Source organism: Podarcis bocagei, assembly GCF_964188305.1.
Source record: "Podarcis bocagei genome assembly, chromosome: 3".
NCBI classification, from domain to species: domain Eukaryota; kingdom Metazoa; phylum Chordata; class Lepidosauria; order Squamata; family Lacertidae; genus Podarcis; species Podarcis bocagei.
The window spans coordinates 111,317,097-111,333,204 of record NC_138127.1 but is presented as its reverse complement, the minus strand read 5'-3'; the positions used below and the strand labels follow the sequence as shown (position 1 = coordinate 111,333,204).

General features: G+C 45.7%; 2 protein-coding genes across 7 annotated transcripts in view; one reads left to right on the top strand and one right to left on the bottom strand.

The window, feature by feature from the left end:
* HADHB (hydroxyacyl-CoA dehydrogenase trifunctional multienzyme complex subunit beta) overlaps window positions 1–16,108 on the top strand; it is a 348,394-nt gene that overhangs the window by 11,638 nt on the left and 320,648 nt on the right. The gene's annotated exons all lie outside the window — the stretch shown is intronic.
* DTNB (dystrobrevin beta) overlaps window positions 1–16,108 on the bottom strand; it is a 103,380-nt gene that overhangs the window by 75,712 nt on the left and 11,560 nt on the right. For all 6 annotated transcript variants that reach the window (XM_081188608.1, XM_081188607.1, XM_081188610.1 and 3 more), the window contains exons 2-6: window positions 12,998–13,065; window positions 11,818–11,898; window positions 8,815–9,028; window positions 6,813–6,898; window positions 2,853–3,007 (exon numbers count right to left, since the gene is read on the bottom strand). In XM_081188608.1, coding sequence (XP_081044734.1) covers window positions 2,853–3,007; window positions 6,813–6,898; window positions 8,815–9,028; window positions 11,818–11,898; window positions 12,998–13,064 — 603 coding nt within the window. In that variant the 5' untranslated portion in view covers window position 13,065. The remainder of the gene's footprint in view (window positions 1–2,852; window positions 3,008–6,812; window positions 6,899–8,814; window positions 9,029–11,817; window positions 11,899–12,997; window positions 13,066–16,108) is intronic.

The following is a 16,108-nucleotide window of genomic DNA, read 5'->3' as shown; positions in this document are numbered from 1 at the left end:
GGAAGGAACAGGCGGTGCAGTTTGTGGGCTTGAGCGGCTGTGGCAACTTCCTCCTCGTGGACCCCGGGAAGGAAGGAAACTGCCTGTGATCCGTTTGCACCACACAACCCGCCCCCTCCTCCAGAGGGAGAGCCCCCTTTGCATCCTGTGGGACAGTGGGTGGAGTGTCTCTTCTGTGGACAACTCGCAGCTCCCCTCTATGGGAAGAGCTTGGTATCAGTTGCGATGGCACAGGGTGCCTCCTGATTCCCCCACATGCCGTGTTCTTCCAGGCTCCTGCCCTGGGTTCCCTGTCTCTTTGGAAGCTCCCTCACTCCGCTGCCCTTTCGGGAGTGCTCCCTGCATCTCAGATAAAGAGCAGCATGAAGAGTCTCCAAGTCCTTTCACCTTCTCCTTCCAGTAGCGGTTTTAGCTTGAAATGGGTGCAGGGTGCAGAATACTGGGACGGCTCCCTCAAGGTCAATGCCCCTTCCAGGTCATCGTCAGATCTCCAGTTAAAAGCCACCGTCTGCCTGGAATCTCCCCCCCCCCCGCCTAGGTTTACCATTAGCTCCCATTGATCACTTCCTTAGAATCATAGAATCATAGAGTTGGAATAGACCACAAGAGCCATCGAGTCCAACCCTCTGCCAAGCAGGAAACACCATCAGAGCACTCCTGACATATGGTTGTCAAGCCTCTGCTTAAAGACCTCCAAAGGAGGAGACTCCACCACACTCCTTGGCAGCAAATTCCACTGTCGAACAGCTCTTACTGTCAGGAAGTTCTTCCTAATGTTTAGGTGGAATCTTCTTTCTTGTAGTTTGGATCCATTGCTCCGTGTCCGCTTCTCTGGAGCAGCAGAAAACAACCTTTCTCCCTCCTCTATGTGACATCCTTTTATATATTTGAACATGGCTATCATATCACCCCTTAACCTCCTCTTCTCCAGGCTAAACATGCCCAGCTCCCTTAGCCGTTCCTCATAAGGCATCGTTTCCAGGCCTTTGACCATTTTGGTTGCCCTCCTCTGGACACGTTCCAGTTTGTCAGTGTCCTTCTTGAACTGTGGTGCCCAGAACTGGACACAGTACTCCAGGTGAGGTCTGACCAGAGCAGAATACAGTGGCACTATTACTTCCCTTGATCTAGATGCTATACTCCTATTAATGCAGCCCAGAATTGCATTGGCTTTTTAAAGCTGCTTTTTTACCTTCCAGGAGAATTAATTAATTAATTAATTAATAATTTTTTATTTATACCCTGCCCATCTGGCCGGGTTTCCACAGCCACTCTGGGTGGCTTCCAACAGAACACTAAAATACAATAACCTGTTAAACATTAAAAGCTTCCTTAAACAGGGCTGCCTTCATATTCTTACATAGATGTAAGAATATGTTATGGTTAAAAGAATTCGGTATAAATAAGATTTAAGTTTTAAGTTTTAGGGTTTTTTATGGTAAGATAAGGTTGAAATAGATTAAGGTAATTTAATGACAGAATATTGTGAAAGATGGAAAGGATTTGCTGAGATAATTAACAACTAGAATACAAAAAAGGGAGGTGTGAGGATGTCGATGAAATAAGTTAATGAAAGTTAAGGATTTGGGAATATTGGATTTGTTTTTAAATTTGTTGTATATTTTTGTTTTTTGATTGTGTTGCATTGTGTGTTTTGTTTTTTCTTTTTGATTTTGGTTTTTTATTGATTTGTATTGTTTAATTGTTACTTTTATCTACTTTTTTCTTTCTTTTTCTCTTTTTCTTGTTTTTTCCTTCTTTTTTCTTTGTAACTTTAAAATTCTCAATAAATATCATTTAAAAAAAATAAATAAACAGGGCTGCCTTCAGATGTCTTCTAAAAGTTTGGTAGTTATTTTTCTATTTGACATCTGGTGGGAGGGTGTTCCACAGGGCGGGCGCCACCACCGAGAAGGCCCTCTGTCTGGTTCCCTGTAGCTTTGCTTCTCGCAGTGAGGGAACCGCCAGAAGGCCCTCAGCGCTGGACCTCAGCATCCGGGCAGAACGATGGGGGTGGAGACGCTCCTTCAGGTCTACTGGGCTGAGGCCACTTAGGGCTTTCAAGGTCAGCACCAACACTTTGAATTGTGCTCGGAAACGTACTGGGAGCCAATGTAGGTCTTTCAGGACTGGTGTTATGTGGTCTCGGCATCCACTCCCAGTCACCAGTCTAGCTTCCGCATTCTGGATTAGTTGTAGTTTCCGAGTCACCTTCAAAGGTAGCCCCACGTGGAGTGCATTTCAGTAGTCCTAGTGGGAGATAACCAGAGCATGCACCACTCTGGTAAGACAGTCTGTGGGCAGGGAGGGTCTCAGCCTGCATACCAGATGGAGCTGGTAGACATCTGCCCTGGACACAGAATTGACCTGCGGCTCTATGGACAGCTGTGAGTCCAGAATGACTCCCAGGCTGCGCACCTGGTCCTTCAGGGGCACAGCTACCCCATTCAGGACCAGGGAGTCCCCCACACCCGCCCGCCTCCTGTCCCCCCCAAAACAGTACTTCTGTCTTGTCAGGATTCCACCTCAATCTGTTAGCTGCCATCCATGCAAGCGCCTTCTCACAGAGCTTACCTGCTTTGGTTACCCCCAGCTGTAGACCAAATGCTTGTACGTAATTTTTATTATTTTCTAAGTGTCTTACACACACACATGCTTTGTGCTCCATGTTGACTTAATCAGGTAGCTTAAACTGATCCCAGAACCAGGCGGAGTTCCCAGGGGAACTGCAGCTGTATTGCCTCTTCTACTGGACTCCAGCTTGGAGGCTCCATTGGAAGAAGCAACAGCAGCAGCACAGAAAGCCTTTAGCACAGGATCTCCTCCAAACCTTCCCCTTTCAAAAACTTTACCTGCTGGGAGAAACACGTCCGCGCAGAGTTTTCCGTGTACCCAAAGGAAGGCCCTTCAAACACAGCTGTGGGAAGTTTCAGAACCTCTCTCAGAAACTGGTCAAACTTTGAAAATATCATCAGGCCGTTGGAATCCGACATCTGAGAGAAGATATCTAAAAAACGCAAATCAAATTCGGATTAACTGTAAACGCTGCCCTTGTGGAAAGGACACAACAAATACATCTACTTTTTGGAACCAAGAAGAATTACCTACGATTGAAGAATGGAGAATGAAATTAATGGAATACGTAGAACTTGATAAATTAACAGGAAGGATCCGGAACCGACGAGATTCACTGAAGACTGGATTAAATTTACAGATTATATGAAAAGTATATGTGATGACCAGATAACGTTTGTAAGCTTTCAGGAAGCTCTGTGAGAATATATGGTAGAAATATTGTTTAAAAAATAAGGTAAATTAAGATATTATTGTAGTGCAATACTAAATTAAGAACTGTGCAAGAAGTGATTAAGACGGAGAATTATCAGACATGTTGATGGAAGTAAAAAAAAAAAGATGTCGGTGATAAATTGGATGTTTTGTTTTGTATAGTTTTATATTGGAAAACTAATAAAAATATATATTAAAAAAACGCAATTACATCTACTTTTAAATTATTTCATGGCGGGGGGAGGCAATGTTTGCACCACAAGACTTTAAATAGGCTGTCAATGGCTCCTGGTCATGAACAGCCAGAGACAGGCATTCTTCTGGATACCAGGTGCTGGAAACCATGGAGGGAAAAGTCCTCTTGTGTTCAGGTCTTGCTTGTGGGTTTTCCACAGGCATCTGGCTGGCCACTGGGAGAACAGGAGGCTGGACTGCAGGGGCCATTGGTCTGATCCAGCAAACTCTTCTTATGTTCTTCGTATACACCTTTCTATCACACCCCCCAAAAGCAAGTGACTTTTTGTCTTCTGTGCACCGAGAATTTCCCTCTAAACATGACAGGCCAATTTCTTTTTGGAGGAGGGGATAACACCTTTAGCAAGATTTCTAAACTTTTAAAAAAGGGACTTGCCTTCTTAATCCTTTGCTGCACTCTGTCAAGTACTCCTGGAGGAGTGGCAGAAAGGAATTAACCGTGAATCTTATAAGGTTTGACACAAGCCAACCTAACACAGCTGTACTTGAGTGGAGAATGGAAGAACTATTCACCTGTACAGTGGTGCCTCGCAAGACGAAAAGAATCCGTTCTGTGATTCTCTTCGTCTTGCGGTTTTTTCGTCTTGCGAAGCAAGCCCATTGAAGGATTAGCGCTATTAGCGCTATTAGCGGCTTTTAGCGGCTTATCTGCTGATCGGATCAGCTGATAAGCGGCTTAGCGGCTTAGAAAAAGGGGGGGGGGGAAGGAAAAAAAAACCAGCAGGAACTCGCAAGATATTGTCGTCTTGCGAAGCAAGCCCATAGGAAATTCGTTTTGCGAAGCACCTCCAAAACGGAAAACTCTTTCGTCTAGCGAGTTTTCCGTCTTGCGAGGCATTTGTCTTGCGGGGCACCACTGTATCTAGAATGAAGTTATGAGGAAATCAGAATGCCAAATAGTCCTGAAAGCACAGCGCACAAAGCTTTGAGAACAGGAGCTCCACATGTGGAAGGATCAAGGCGGCGATGGTGAAGCATCTTGGCTCTGCTGGTGGTGGAGCAGAGGAGAAAGACAAGCCAAATGCAACACTTCTTCTATGAAGGAGGAGGATGAAGAAAAAGGACCTTCTGCACGCTAGCTGCCAAAACGTTCTCCTTGAGACAAGACTACCCAGATGCTTAGAAATGCTGGTGTAAATTTTAATCTGCTAACTTCTTATATGTTTTAATGTACAGTGGTACCTTGGTTTATGAACTTAATCCATTCCGGAAGTCCGTTCTTAAACCAAAGCGTTCTTAAACCAAGGCACACTTTCCCATAGAAAGTAACGCAAAATGGATTAATCTGTTCCAGACTTTTAAAAACGACCCCTAAATCAGCAATTTAACATGAATTTTACTATCTAACAAGACCATTGATCCATAAAATGAAAGCAATAATCAATGTACTGTACTATAAAATAAATAAAACAGTGTTCATAATCCAAAAAGTTAGTTAACTAGGCTGTTCGTAACCCGAGGTACCACTGTATTGTAATTTTTTCCTTATTTTATGGCTTTGTAATTTTGTAATCCCCTTTGAGGTTTTTGACACTCAAATGGTGTATACATTTCATGAAATTAATAAGCAGCAAGCCAGGAACTTGTAGGTTCTACAATCAGAAGGACTGTAAGAGAGCAAGGAAAGTTGATCAGGGCAAAGAGAAGCCAGGATGTCTGCTAGTTAAGCAGACAAATTGTGGATGACATAGTGGAAACAGAACATCAAGAGCACACCCAGCCAGAGCAGAAAACAAGGCTCCTTTTGACCAATACTTCAGATGGACAGCCCATGGCCACCGCCTGATCCCGTCAGCCTTGTTCTCTGGCCGCCTCTGATCTCAAGAAGCACCGAAACAGAAGCTCCAGTCTGGAGGGGCAGTGTGAGCTCACAGGGTGCCAGAAAAGCCCAAAGAGGGGTTCAAGGAGAGGCATCCAGCCTGACTGTCAGGCAGCGTGAGGAAGATCTTGAGTGCTGCTGAAGGGCAGCTGAGTCAGCAGTTATCTAATGTGAAATTATTTTCAATGCTAAGAAAAGAGGAGAGGGAAGATCAGCCTGATTTTGAACCCCAGGCATCAAAATGTTTCAGGCTGACCCTGTCTGGGAATTTTATTCTTGGGGAGAAAATTAGCACCACAGTATTGCTGGACGCGGCTGGCGCTGTGGGTTAAACCACAGAGCCTAGGACTTGCCGATCAGAAGGTCGGCGGTTCGAATCCCCGTGATGGGATGTGCTCTCGTTGCTCAGTCCCTGCTCCTGCCAACCTAGCAGTTCGAAAGCACGCAAAGTGCAAGTAGATAAATAGATACCGCTCCAGCGGGAAGGTAAACGGCGTTTCTGTGCGCTGCTCTGGTTCGCCAGAAGTGGCTTAGTCATGCTGGCCACATGACCCGGACGCTGTACGCCGGCTCCCTCGGCCAATAAAGCGAGATGAGCGCCGCAACCCCAGAGTTGGCCGCAACTGGACCTAATGGTCAGGGGCCCCTTTACCCCTTTACCTATTGCATTGTATTTTAATTTTATTTTAAAGTGGGGTGGGGGGAACAGAAAGCCCAGGATTAAAAATGATGCCTGCAGTGCCTACTGGAACTCCTAGTCCACAGCCAGGAAGAAGTTATTTATACACACCCAAGGACAGAAAGGTGTTAGGAACCAAGTCAAGTACTGCTCTCCAGCAGGTGTGCCGCAAACTGAGCAGGCAGAGTCAGTTATTTGCAAAAGGACACTCAGGGATTGGCAGGAGAAAGCAGAGCCAAGTCCCCGGGCGAAAGAGGCTTAGGAGGGCGTCAAATGGAAGACGGCGACGAGAGAAACTCTGGTGGGCTGGAACTGGGAAAAGTGAAGGGTTGCGGCGGCCAAGGCAGCAGAAGAGAGGCCTGCCCAGAGCGGGAGAACAGCTGACTCCCATTCACCAGGGAAACCCCCAAAAGTGTTCCCAGTCAGCACCAGGCCTTCCTGAAGGCAGATCCAGCAGGCAAGACCAAGGAGAGAAATGGCAGGCACTCTCCCCCCCTGCCCCACATTGCTACTCTCAGCTGAGCCTCAAGTCTTCAGAGAAACGTTTTTCTCATTCTCACATAACTCCAGTGATACTTGTGCTCAAGGGCCTGATCCAGCAACTTGATTCAGCAGACTCTTCCTGCACTCTTGTTACTGAACAGGTAAGCAGAAGAACACAAAACAAAGGATAGCTTCTACAGCTGATGGGGGGGCATTTTTTTTACTTTCAAGGACAGGATAATGCAGTATCCTTCCACCTATCCCGAATTATCTCCTTAAAATACTCACATCTCAACTTGTCCAGAATCTTCCCACCGCACATGGTTGCCAACATGGCTTTTATGGAAAACACCGTCAACTTTCCGTGGCCCTCACTGTAAAAAAACAAACTGCAGTTCAATCAATCAATCAATCATTTTATTTTTATGCTGCCTTTCCAAAGCTAAAACCATGCTCAGGGCAGCTTGCAACCCAGACGCTGCATGTTGTGGCAGGAGCAAGTCTATGATCCATTCATGCACAGACACAATTTATTCAGCAGGACAACACAAAAGCAACATTCAGGAAGTGTCCAAGAAGGAAAATTGCCCCACATTTTCCTGGCTGGTCATGGGGTGGAACATCTTATACAAGATGTGTGTGGGGGAGAGAGAGAGGGAGAGGGAGAGGGGGAGAGAGGGAGAGAGGGAGAGAGAGAGAGAGAGCGAAGGCTTCCGTTAGCTGCGCCCAACAGAGGTTATCGAAATAATGAGATGTGCTGAGATGTTTTTGCCTGCATCCATGCTGTCAAACGTGATTCTATTGCCATAAAGGAAAGGGGCATGCTTTTCAAACACTCCTAGCAGAATGAAGATGCACAAAGGTCCTCAGCCGACTGACACGCAATTATCCTAAGAGGATGACAGAATGCTTTCCACCTGAGCAAAACAAGAGGCCTTCTGATAAGAGACGCCTCTTCTGCACTGACTGGGCTACTTTGTACACATAGGAAGGCTATAAAGGAAAAAGGACTCCCAAGGATGCTATCAGCCCCCAAGTCTCAAAATATTAAGTAAACTGAAGAAGTGTGCATGCACACGAAAGCTTATACCAAGAACTAACTTAGTTGGTCTTTAAGGTGCTACAGGAAGGAATTTTTTTATTTATTTTGACTATGGCAGACCAACACGGCTACCTATCTGTAACTAGATCTCGTGATACATTATTGTACTTCCATCACGACACAACTTGTCCTCCTCTGGTCTACAAAGTCTTCTGCCTCCCAACTGCAACCATTGAGGAGGAAGAGGAGCAGATTCTACCTGAGAGGGCAGCTGCAGAAAGACAGAGAGCTCCCAGCCAAAACACCAGCAGAGTCTTCCCTGCCAGTAAAACCAAGTTTTCCATCTCTCTTGCCCAAGAGCGCACACTGTTCCAACACGCACAGCAGAAAAACGTCAACAGCTGCCAGCCAGGTGAAATGAAGCAAAGCCTATCTTGAGGAGTTTTTGGCTCTCCTGCTCTTGGCTGGGATTAGAGGCTTACACATTGCTCCACAATGGCCTAAAATTGGGGATGAGGTTGATTACTGGAGATTCACAAGTGAAACTGCTGCTTCACCTTCATGTTCAGCCCCAAGGAAAGAGGCCAAAGGGACTAGGAAGGGGTAGGGCTGGTACCCACAACTGGGTACAACATGCTCTCCCCTGCAGTAGCACAGAACGTGTAACTTGGGTGTGCAACTCCATGGGGAAACGTTAGCTCGAGCCAGCCTTTGGCAACAACCGCTGCAGCAATTTCCATGCCCCCAGCAGCTTGTGTAAAGGCACCTTTGGAGAGAGGTTGCGAGGAAGGCTCCTTTTAGCCTCATGGAATTGGACTGCGCCATTTAAAAAATGTAGTTTTTGAATCCACACATTCAGGTGGAAAAAACCCCATCACCCTCTATAACCTTTCAATTGCTCAGATTTCTTGGCGTGTGGAATCCAAAACTGAGCAACAGTGTGTGCGCGCTGCAGGGTCACGTCCTGGGCCCATGCTCACTTTGCGGCAGGAACATTCGCTCCGCTTTTAATTGCTGACAGAACAGATGACTACAGCACATGAGCTCACAAATCTGTCTGGATCTGCAGCCTGAAGGATCACCGAGACACCACAGGGGGATAAACCACCTTGCTCAAAGAAGGGCTCTGAGGATGAAACACGGGTGTGATTCTCTGTCGAGGGCCCACGCCTGCTCTAGCCCAGGGGTGCCCAAGGCCTCCGGCTCTGCCCCAGCCCACGCAGCCTGGAGGAGATAGAAGGCCCTGACCTGTCATATGCTGCTATCATGAAGTTGAGGAGGAGGCTGATGGATTGCTCCACGCTGATCTGGTGAGTAGAAGGAAGGCGTTTGTTCAGCTGGTAGTAGATGGAGGAAATGATGGTTTCTAATCGAGACACATTGATCTCCGTGTTGTGATCCAATGTGTTAAGGCCATTATCTCGGAAGGCTTCAATCATATTCCAGATATCCACAAGGTGAACTGGAAGAGAAAGGGAAAAGACAAGTTTTACAGTGGTGCCCCGCAAGACGAATGCCTCGCAAGACGGAAAACCCGCTAGACGAAAGGGTTTTCCGTTTTTGAGCTGCTTCGCAAAACGAATTTCCCTATGGGCTTGCTTTGCAAGACGAAAACGTCTTGCGAGTGTTCACTCCCCCCCTTTTTCTAAGCCGCTAATAGCGTTTTAGCCGCTAATCCGCTAAGCCTTTAATAGCCGCTAAGCCTTTAATAGCTGCTAAACTGCTAATAGCGCTAATAGGGTTGCTTCGCAAGATGAAAAAACCGCTAGACAAAGAGACTCGCTGAACGGATTAATTTCGTCTTGCGAGGCACCACTGTACTCCTAACTGATGCAAGTTTGGCTGCGTTTTTATGAAGCATCCCTACCGTAAAACACAGTGACTTTTCCAGGAATTTCCTTCTACAGGCACAGCTCATGTGGCTGGCTGGCTGGACAGCTATCCTATCTGTTAGGGATTCCTTAGTTTGTGCATTGCAGGGGGTTGGACTAGATGACCCCTTGGGTCCCTTCAACTCTTATGAGTCTTTGTGCATTCTGCTAACTCTTCAGCCAACAGAGTCAAGCTGCTCTCTGCCAGCTTTCTCCAGGGGTTCCGCCAGAGCTGTCAAATTACAGCTGAGGCTCCATGATTATCTGGGCATTTCTCTTCACAATCTTAACTTGGCGTTGCAAGACTGAAATTCAGTTTACATGGCCAATCCTTGTGGCTGGCTGTCCAGGGTTGGGTGTAGACTTGCGCTTGCCTTATCAGTACACAAGGAAGAGGGGAAAGCCTGGCTGAGGAAAAAGTGGTGTGGGGAGAAACTGCACCCCCTCACCACCCCCAGTCAGCCTCCAACAACCAGCCTCCTTGGCCCCAGCACTGAGGCAGCTTGAGCGTGGCCACGTGCAGAAGTATATTTTGGCAGACTGAGGATGCATTGCATCAACTTTGGGGGATGCATTTTGGCTAGGAAACAGGACTGAAATCCAGTAAGGTGAGTGGCACCCCTCCCCCTCTTGGTCGCACTACACAAGGCCAGACGCTGCAAATACAGCATCTTGTCTGGATTCAATAACTGGGCGTTGCTGCCTGCCTGCCTCCCCCAAACACAGTTCCCTTCTTGGTAAACCTAAAGCTAAGCCACAGTTGTTTGTTTTCCCATTACCAGATGTCCCCATAGTGCTGTTTCCACAGATACAGCAGCCCCTGGTGGCAAAGAGAAGCCCCTTGAGAACAGCCAGGCTTTCCTTATTCTAACAGGGGAGGGTGGAGAGGGCAGGGGGCTGTTAGTCCACTGAACTCTGCTTGCAAGCAAGCAAGTGACTGCCCCCTTGCATGGAGTGGGGGGGGGGAGATGGAGGATGGGCCAACCACCCAAGGGTGGGGTGTGGATGGCAGGAAAAAGCACAACACTTCTCTCTTAGGTGTGGCACTCTCTAATGATCCACATGGAAGAGGGCAGGGTAGGGTCTTTCAGCTCCACTGGATCAGGGCCCCAGCCCTTTACTTTCTACCCCAAATACGGCCATGCCACATGATGATCTTGCCATGGCCCTTGCATTCTCTAGGAACGAGTCTCTGCTTTTTTTTTATCGCTTAGGTGACTTCCAGATGACATGTTGATTGCGCACTCATCCTGATTTGGTTACTTGGCATCCTCTGTCTATTGAGCGAGTTGTTCTGATTCTTTTGTGTCGAGCGATTGTTATTCTGCACTTTCTGGGAGGAGCAGGGGTTTGTTGCTCAGGCAGCCCAAGCCCACTTGAATTGTGTAACCTGAATTTCCCAGGATGCCACTCCACCTCTCCCACAAAATACTGGCTGTCTGGAAGAAGCCTCCTCATTCTTCTCTCTGCCACATGACCCTGCCCAACAGACCCTTCCTGTGACATTTCCAAACTAACAAGAACGTGCTCAGTGCCAGAGAGTCCAATTACACACCCAGAGAGAGAGCTTCCTCCCAGCTGGCTGTTTCCTCCTCTCAACATCATTTCTAAGTCACACGGCCTTCTCCGTGCCTCTTTTTTTTAAAATAAATTTTTATTGTTTTTCCATACAATTATACATTTTTATCCAAATTTCAACAAATTGTCTCTTTTTGAACTTCCTTCAGCGTCTCTGAGAATCATCCATATTTTATCTTTAATTACACATTCCCTTCTTTCGTATTGCCATTAAACTTCCCTTCCCCCACTATTTCATATTAACAATACTTCTCGATTTTTACAGTGCCTCTTGAAATCCCACTAACGTTGTGTTCACATCACATACATTTTTCAGATAATCTACAAACCATGCCTCTTCAACACACCCCTCTCTTGCACATTGCCCTGTGGTTTATGCACAGCTACAACACTTTACTCCCGTCTGAACACTGCCCTTCACTTGGTCATTCAAGTTTTCTGTGTGTGATCTTCAAGCATGTACTTCAAAGCACCAGACTGTCCCCTGGCCAGAAGAAAGCGCATCATGGGATCTTACAAATAAAAGCTAGTCTTTGTGTGCCTCACGTGGATCAACAGGAGCACATCAGCACATGACAACAAGGACATTGTGCAAAGGAGGTGGAGGCACAGAAAGCTTTTCCCAGCTTGGCATCACCACTTTGAATTTTGTCTATCTTTCCCCCAAACAATGCAAGGTTTGGGTTGATTTGTTCTTATTGTGCGCTGAGTCGGTGCAATACAGAGGAGTTTATGCGAAGATAAATCTTTACATGTGCACTTATCTAAGATGTTTCTACAGAGGGTGGAACTTTTCACTTACGATTACATCTTTTTTGCACAAATCTCAGTTTGCAGGCAGTCCGATACGTTGACAATCTGATGACGTCAAAGTTCTGAGCCCCTGTGAATTAGAAGCAGAGAGTTCTTGTCTTATAGTGGGAAGAGGCCTTGGATCACATCCCGGCACAGAATCCATTTCCCAACTGCACTTTTGGCCTAGTTTTCAAGACAGCTGGTAATTCTGTGTCAGAACTATTAATTTCCTTCACTTCCTTTCTGAATCATTTCCTATGAAATAACTTAAAATGGCACAACAGTGAAAACATCAATAAAGCATATATAACACTACGCCATGCCCTATGCCAATCACCCACCCGCAGCCCCAATACTCCTCCAATCAGTGGATGACCATTTGTGGCGTTTTTGTTGGACCTCAAAAAGGTCTTGCCCAGGTGTGCATTCTGGGGTTCTTACCTGCTAAACGTTATAACAATTCATACATTTAAAAACAAACTTTTTCACAGGAACATTTAACTAACCTGTTCCTGTAATTGCCTTTAGGATGTTGATTAAACAATGTTTTTGTTCTCCTAATAATGCTTTAAAAATAATCTATCACTATTTGAGCAATAAAGGAATCCTGTCCTTTAAGGCCCCATGACATGTTGGCAAACAGCCTCAGAGCCTTGCCTCTCTCACTCTCTTTTCTCATTTCTGCATCTGCCCTTGGCAATACCAGCAGCCTCCTCCTAGATGGCATTTCCCCAAGTTTCTCAAGGGAAATGGTCAGGGATGGAAACTGAGGATCAAGCATGGAACAGGGAGCTGGATTCCCAAAAGCTGAGAGCTAAGGTAGACCCTCGTCCCCAGAATTCAACCGATGCTTCTTTAGGGTGTCATGGGATATGAGATGAGGTAACCACTAGATGTTATTTGAAGACTGAAACGTGTAAACGTATAAGCTTCACAAACACCCCTGGTCTTTGAAATGTGACACCCCAAAACTCTCAAGTGGAACCAATTTAGTTAAAAATTATTATTATTAAAATAAAAAACCCATGTTATTAAATATTCTGTTTTACAATTTCAAATAAACATTTTACAAACTTTAAAATATCCAGCGACTTCTCTTCTCTTTCCATGGTTCATTTTAACATGCTTTCAAAAGACTGCAGAACGTTATTTTGTGAAGTTGTCAGCTACAGCAGAGTTCCACTTACTCATTTCCATAAACAGCTGCCTCTTCTCCGCCATCGTTCTCCTCCTCTTCCCGCTCTCCTCAATCATCCTAAAGACACAAAGTGAGAGGTTCAGCCCCATTGACTTCTCTAGCTAAGCCAGCCTGCAGGGGGTTCATGAAGTTTCCCTATTCATCTGATCTAGAAAGTCACACAGGAAACAGAGAACAGAAACCACTAGGCAAAGTGAACCACGCCAATTACTTTGGTAGTCTGAGAGCTGAGATGTATGCAGAGCAGGGGGGGAAATGCTAGCAAGATAAAGAAACCTCCTCCTGCAATTTTGCTTTAAATACAGACCCAGGTACAAGTGGGAAAGAAGAGGGCAACTTTATTTTGCAAAACAGGCTGACAGGAGTGAGATGGTTGCTTTTGCTTTAGGAAATAAAAATGACACTAAAAACTTCTGCCACCTCCGTTTTGCAAACAGCGCCGACTTAGAAACAGGCAGCTCTCCATTGTGGCTCCTTCTCCAGCATTGTGTCTGAGTAATACTGATGATTCCCTTGCTTATGCTAAGTTACCGCATTTTTTGCACCATAACACTCACTTTTCTCCTCCTAGAAAGTAAGGGGAAATGTCTGTGCGTGTTATGGAGCGAATGCCTGCGGGTGGCAGGGGGGATCTGCTGCAGTCGTGAGCAGAGGATCCATGGTTCCCTTTCCTTCCCTCCTCTGTGGTTACAAAGCATGGATCCTCAGGATTTTCGCATTGGGCTACTCCAAACTCACTGTCAGATCACATGTCTGTGGCCACAGCATGAACCACAAAAATCATATATCCACTATTTCGTTTAGAATATTTTTTTTCTTGTTTTCCTCCTCTAAAAACTATGTGCGTGTTATGGTCTGGTGCGTGTTATAGAGCGAAAAATAAGGTAGTCCTCCACGTTAGCCACCAGAAAAGCTACTGGGCCGACAGCATTTTTGCATTTGTTTGCAAGGTCTACCTTGAAAGTGCAGGAGGTTTCAATGGGAGCAGGTGTGCAGCTCCTCTCCCACTGCCCTGGAGGAGCAAAACCTTTTCTTTCCATTCGGACAACTTTATCACATGAAGCCCAGGAGTGGAATTCCTATTTTCATGGAAGGAATGTTTTTGCAAAACAAAACAAAAAAAAAACCCTGTTTGGCTATGAACATACGGTCTGCTTGGTCTCTCCCACTGATTTCGCTGCTCAGTCAGTTCTCTGAAAGACGACTATCAGCAGGATCAGTAGAGTCGTGCGATGCTCCTTAGATATGGCAAAGAAGAACTAGCCTTGCCTTTTCTGTCCAGTTGCCTTTCACAGAAGTCCTGGTATTCTAAACAGTAGTAGCAGCAGCCTAAATGCATTCTCACATGTGCCAAGAGTTTTTGGAATGCTAAATTTAAAAAGATAATGCAGATTCTTTCCTCGTTATTTTTCTGATGTAAGAAATGAGATGGGGAAAAGTAAGTTGCATGTCAAAATGGAAATGTAAGGTAGAAGTACTGGTACGGGAAGGGGCTGATGGAAGCGTGCCCTATGACTTTTGCCTCAGAAGGCAGGATTAGCTAAAATAATTTAAAAAGTTTAAAAGTCACATGCCTGGGTAGCCTTACTGGTGATCCCAGGGAGGCATCATAGTTTAATAATAATAATAATAATAATAATAATAATAATAATAATAATAATAATAATAATTTATACCCCGCCCATCTGACTGAGTTTCCCCAGCCACTCTGGGAGGCTTCCAACAAAACACTAAAATACAATAACCTATTAAACATTAAAAGCTTCCCTAAACAGGGCTGCCTTTAGATGTCTTCTAAATGTCAGGTAGTTGTTTATGTCTTTGACATCTGGTGGGAGGGCATTCCACAGGGCGGGCGCCACCACCAAGAAGGCCCTCTGCCTGGTTCCCTGTAACTTGGCTTCTTGCAGCGAGGGAACTACCAGAAGGCCCTTGGCGCTGGACCTCAGTGTCCGGGCAGAATGATGGAGGTGGAGATGCTCCTTCAGGTATACTAGGCCGAGGCCGTTTAGGGCTTTCAAGGTCAACACCAACCCTTTGAATTGTGCTCGGAAACGTACTGGGAGCCAGTGTAGGTCTTTCAAGACCGGTGTTATATGGTCTTGGTGGCCACTCCCAGTCACCAGTCTAGCTGCCGTATTCTGACTTAGTTGTAATTTCCGGGTCACCTTCAAAGGTAGCCCCACATAGAGCGCATGGCAGTAGTCCAAGTGAGAGATAACCAGAGCATGTTTACTGGGGCAAGGGTGCCACACCAAGGCGCTGCTCTCTTGGCCAATACTACAGGACCTATTTTAACAGGTTTCGCTCTTCTTGGAGCTCATCAGCTGTAGGTAACGGCCTATTTTGCAATACTTTCTCAACGGGAATGTGATGATCGGATGGTCAGGAACACGGAGCACCATTTGCCTCTAAGCCCTACTCAACCCCACCTTTACAGCATGCATTATCTCTGAAATCTGAGATAGCTGTTGTCCAACATCTGATGTGCAAAAATTAAAATTTAAAAAACCAGCTGGCCAGATTCCTGGCCAGGTGTAGGCGGAAACAGCTGCCTGGCCACATTTGCCACTGGTTTGTGTCTGAGACTCTTAGTGGCAGGTGTGAGGTGTGAGCTCCTTTTGAATAAGAACTCAGGGACCAGGTCATCAGCTTCTAACACAGCTTTAGCATGTGATATAAGATAGCAAGGTAAGCATCATTAAGTTCAACAGGAATTCCTCCCAGGTAAATCTCTCTCTCTCTCTATATATATATATATCTGCAGTCTGCCTGTCTGTCTGTCTTTCTGTCTTATTTATTTATTTTAGTTGCCCTTACTAACCCAAAATCCTTAGTTATTTGAATGCAATCGACAATACTAGGCAATTACAATTCTATATACACTTAAACTCTTTGTCTGCATTGGATTCCTTGGCCTTCTACAGCATGTGAAATAAACTGACCACTATGTTTGGAAATACATACAGCAAAACACACATACACACCCCAAGCTCGGAAAAAGCTGTTTCAATCTGTACATACTTTTTGTTCTCCTAAGTCAGAGGAAGAGAAATCCTTTTGGCCAGTAGGCCAAATCTTAATCTCCTCAACCTCTTGT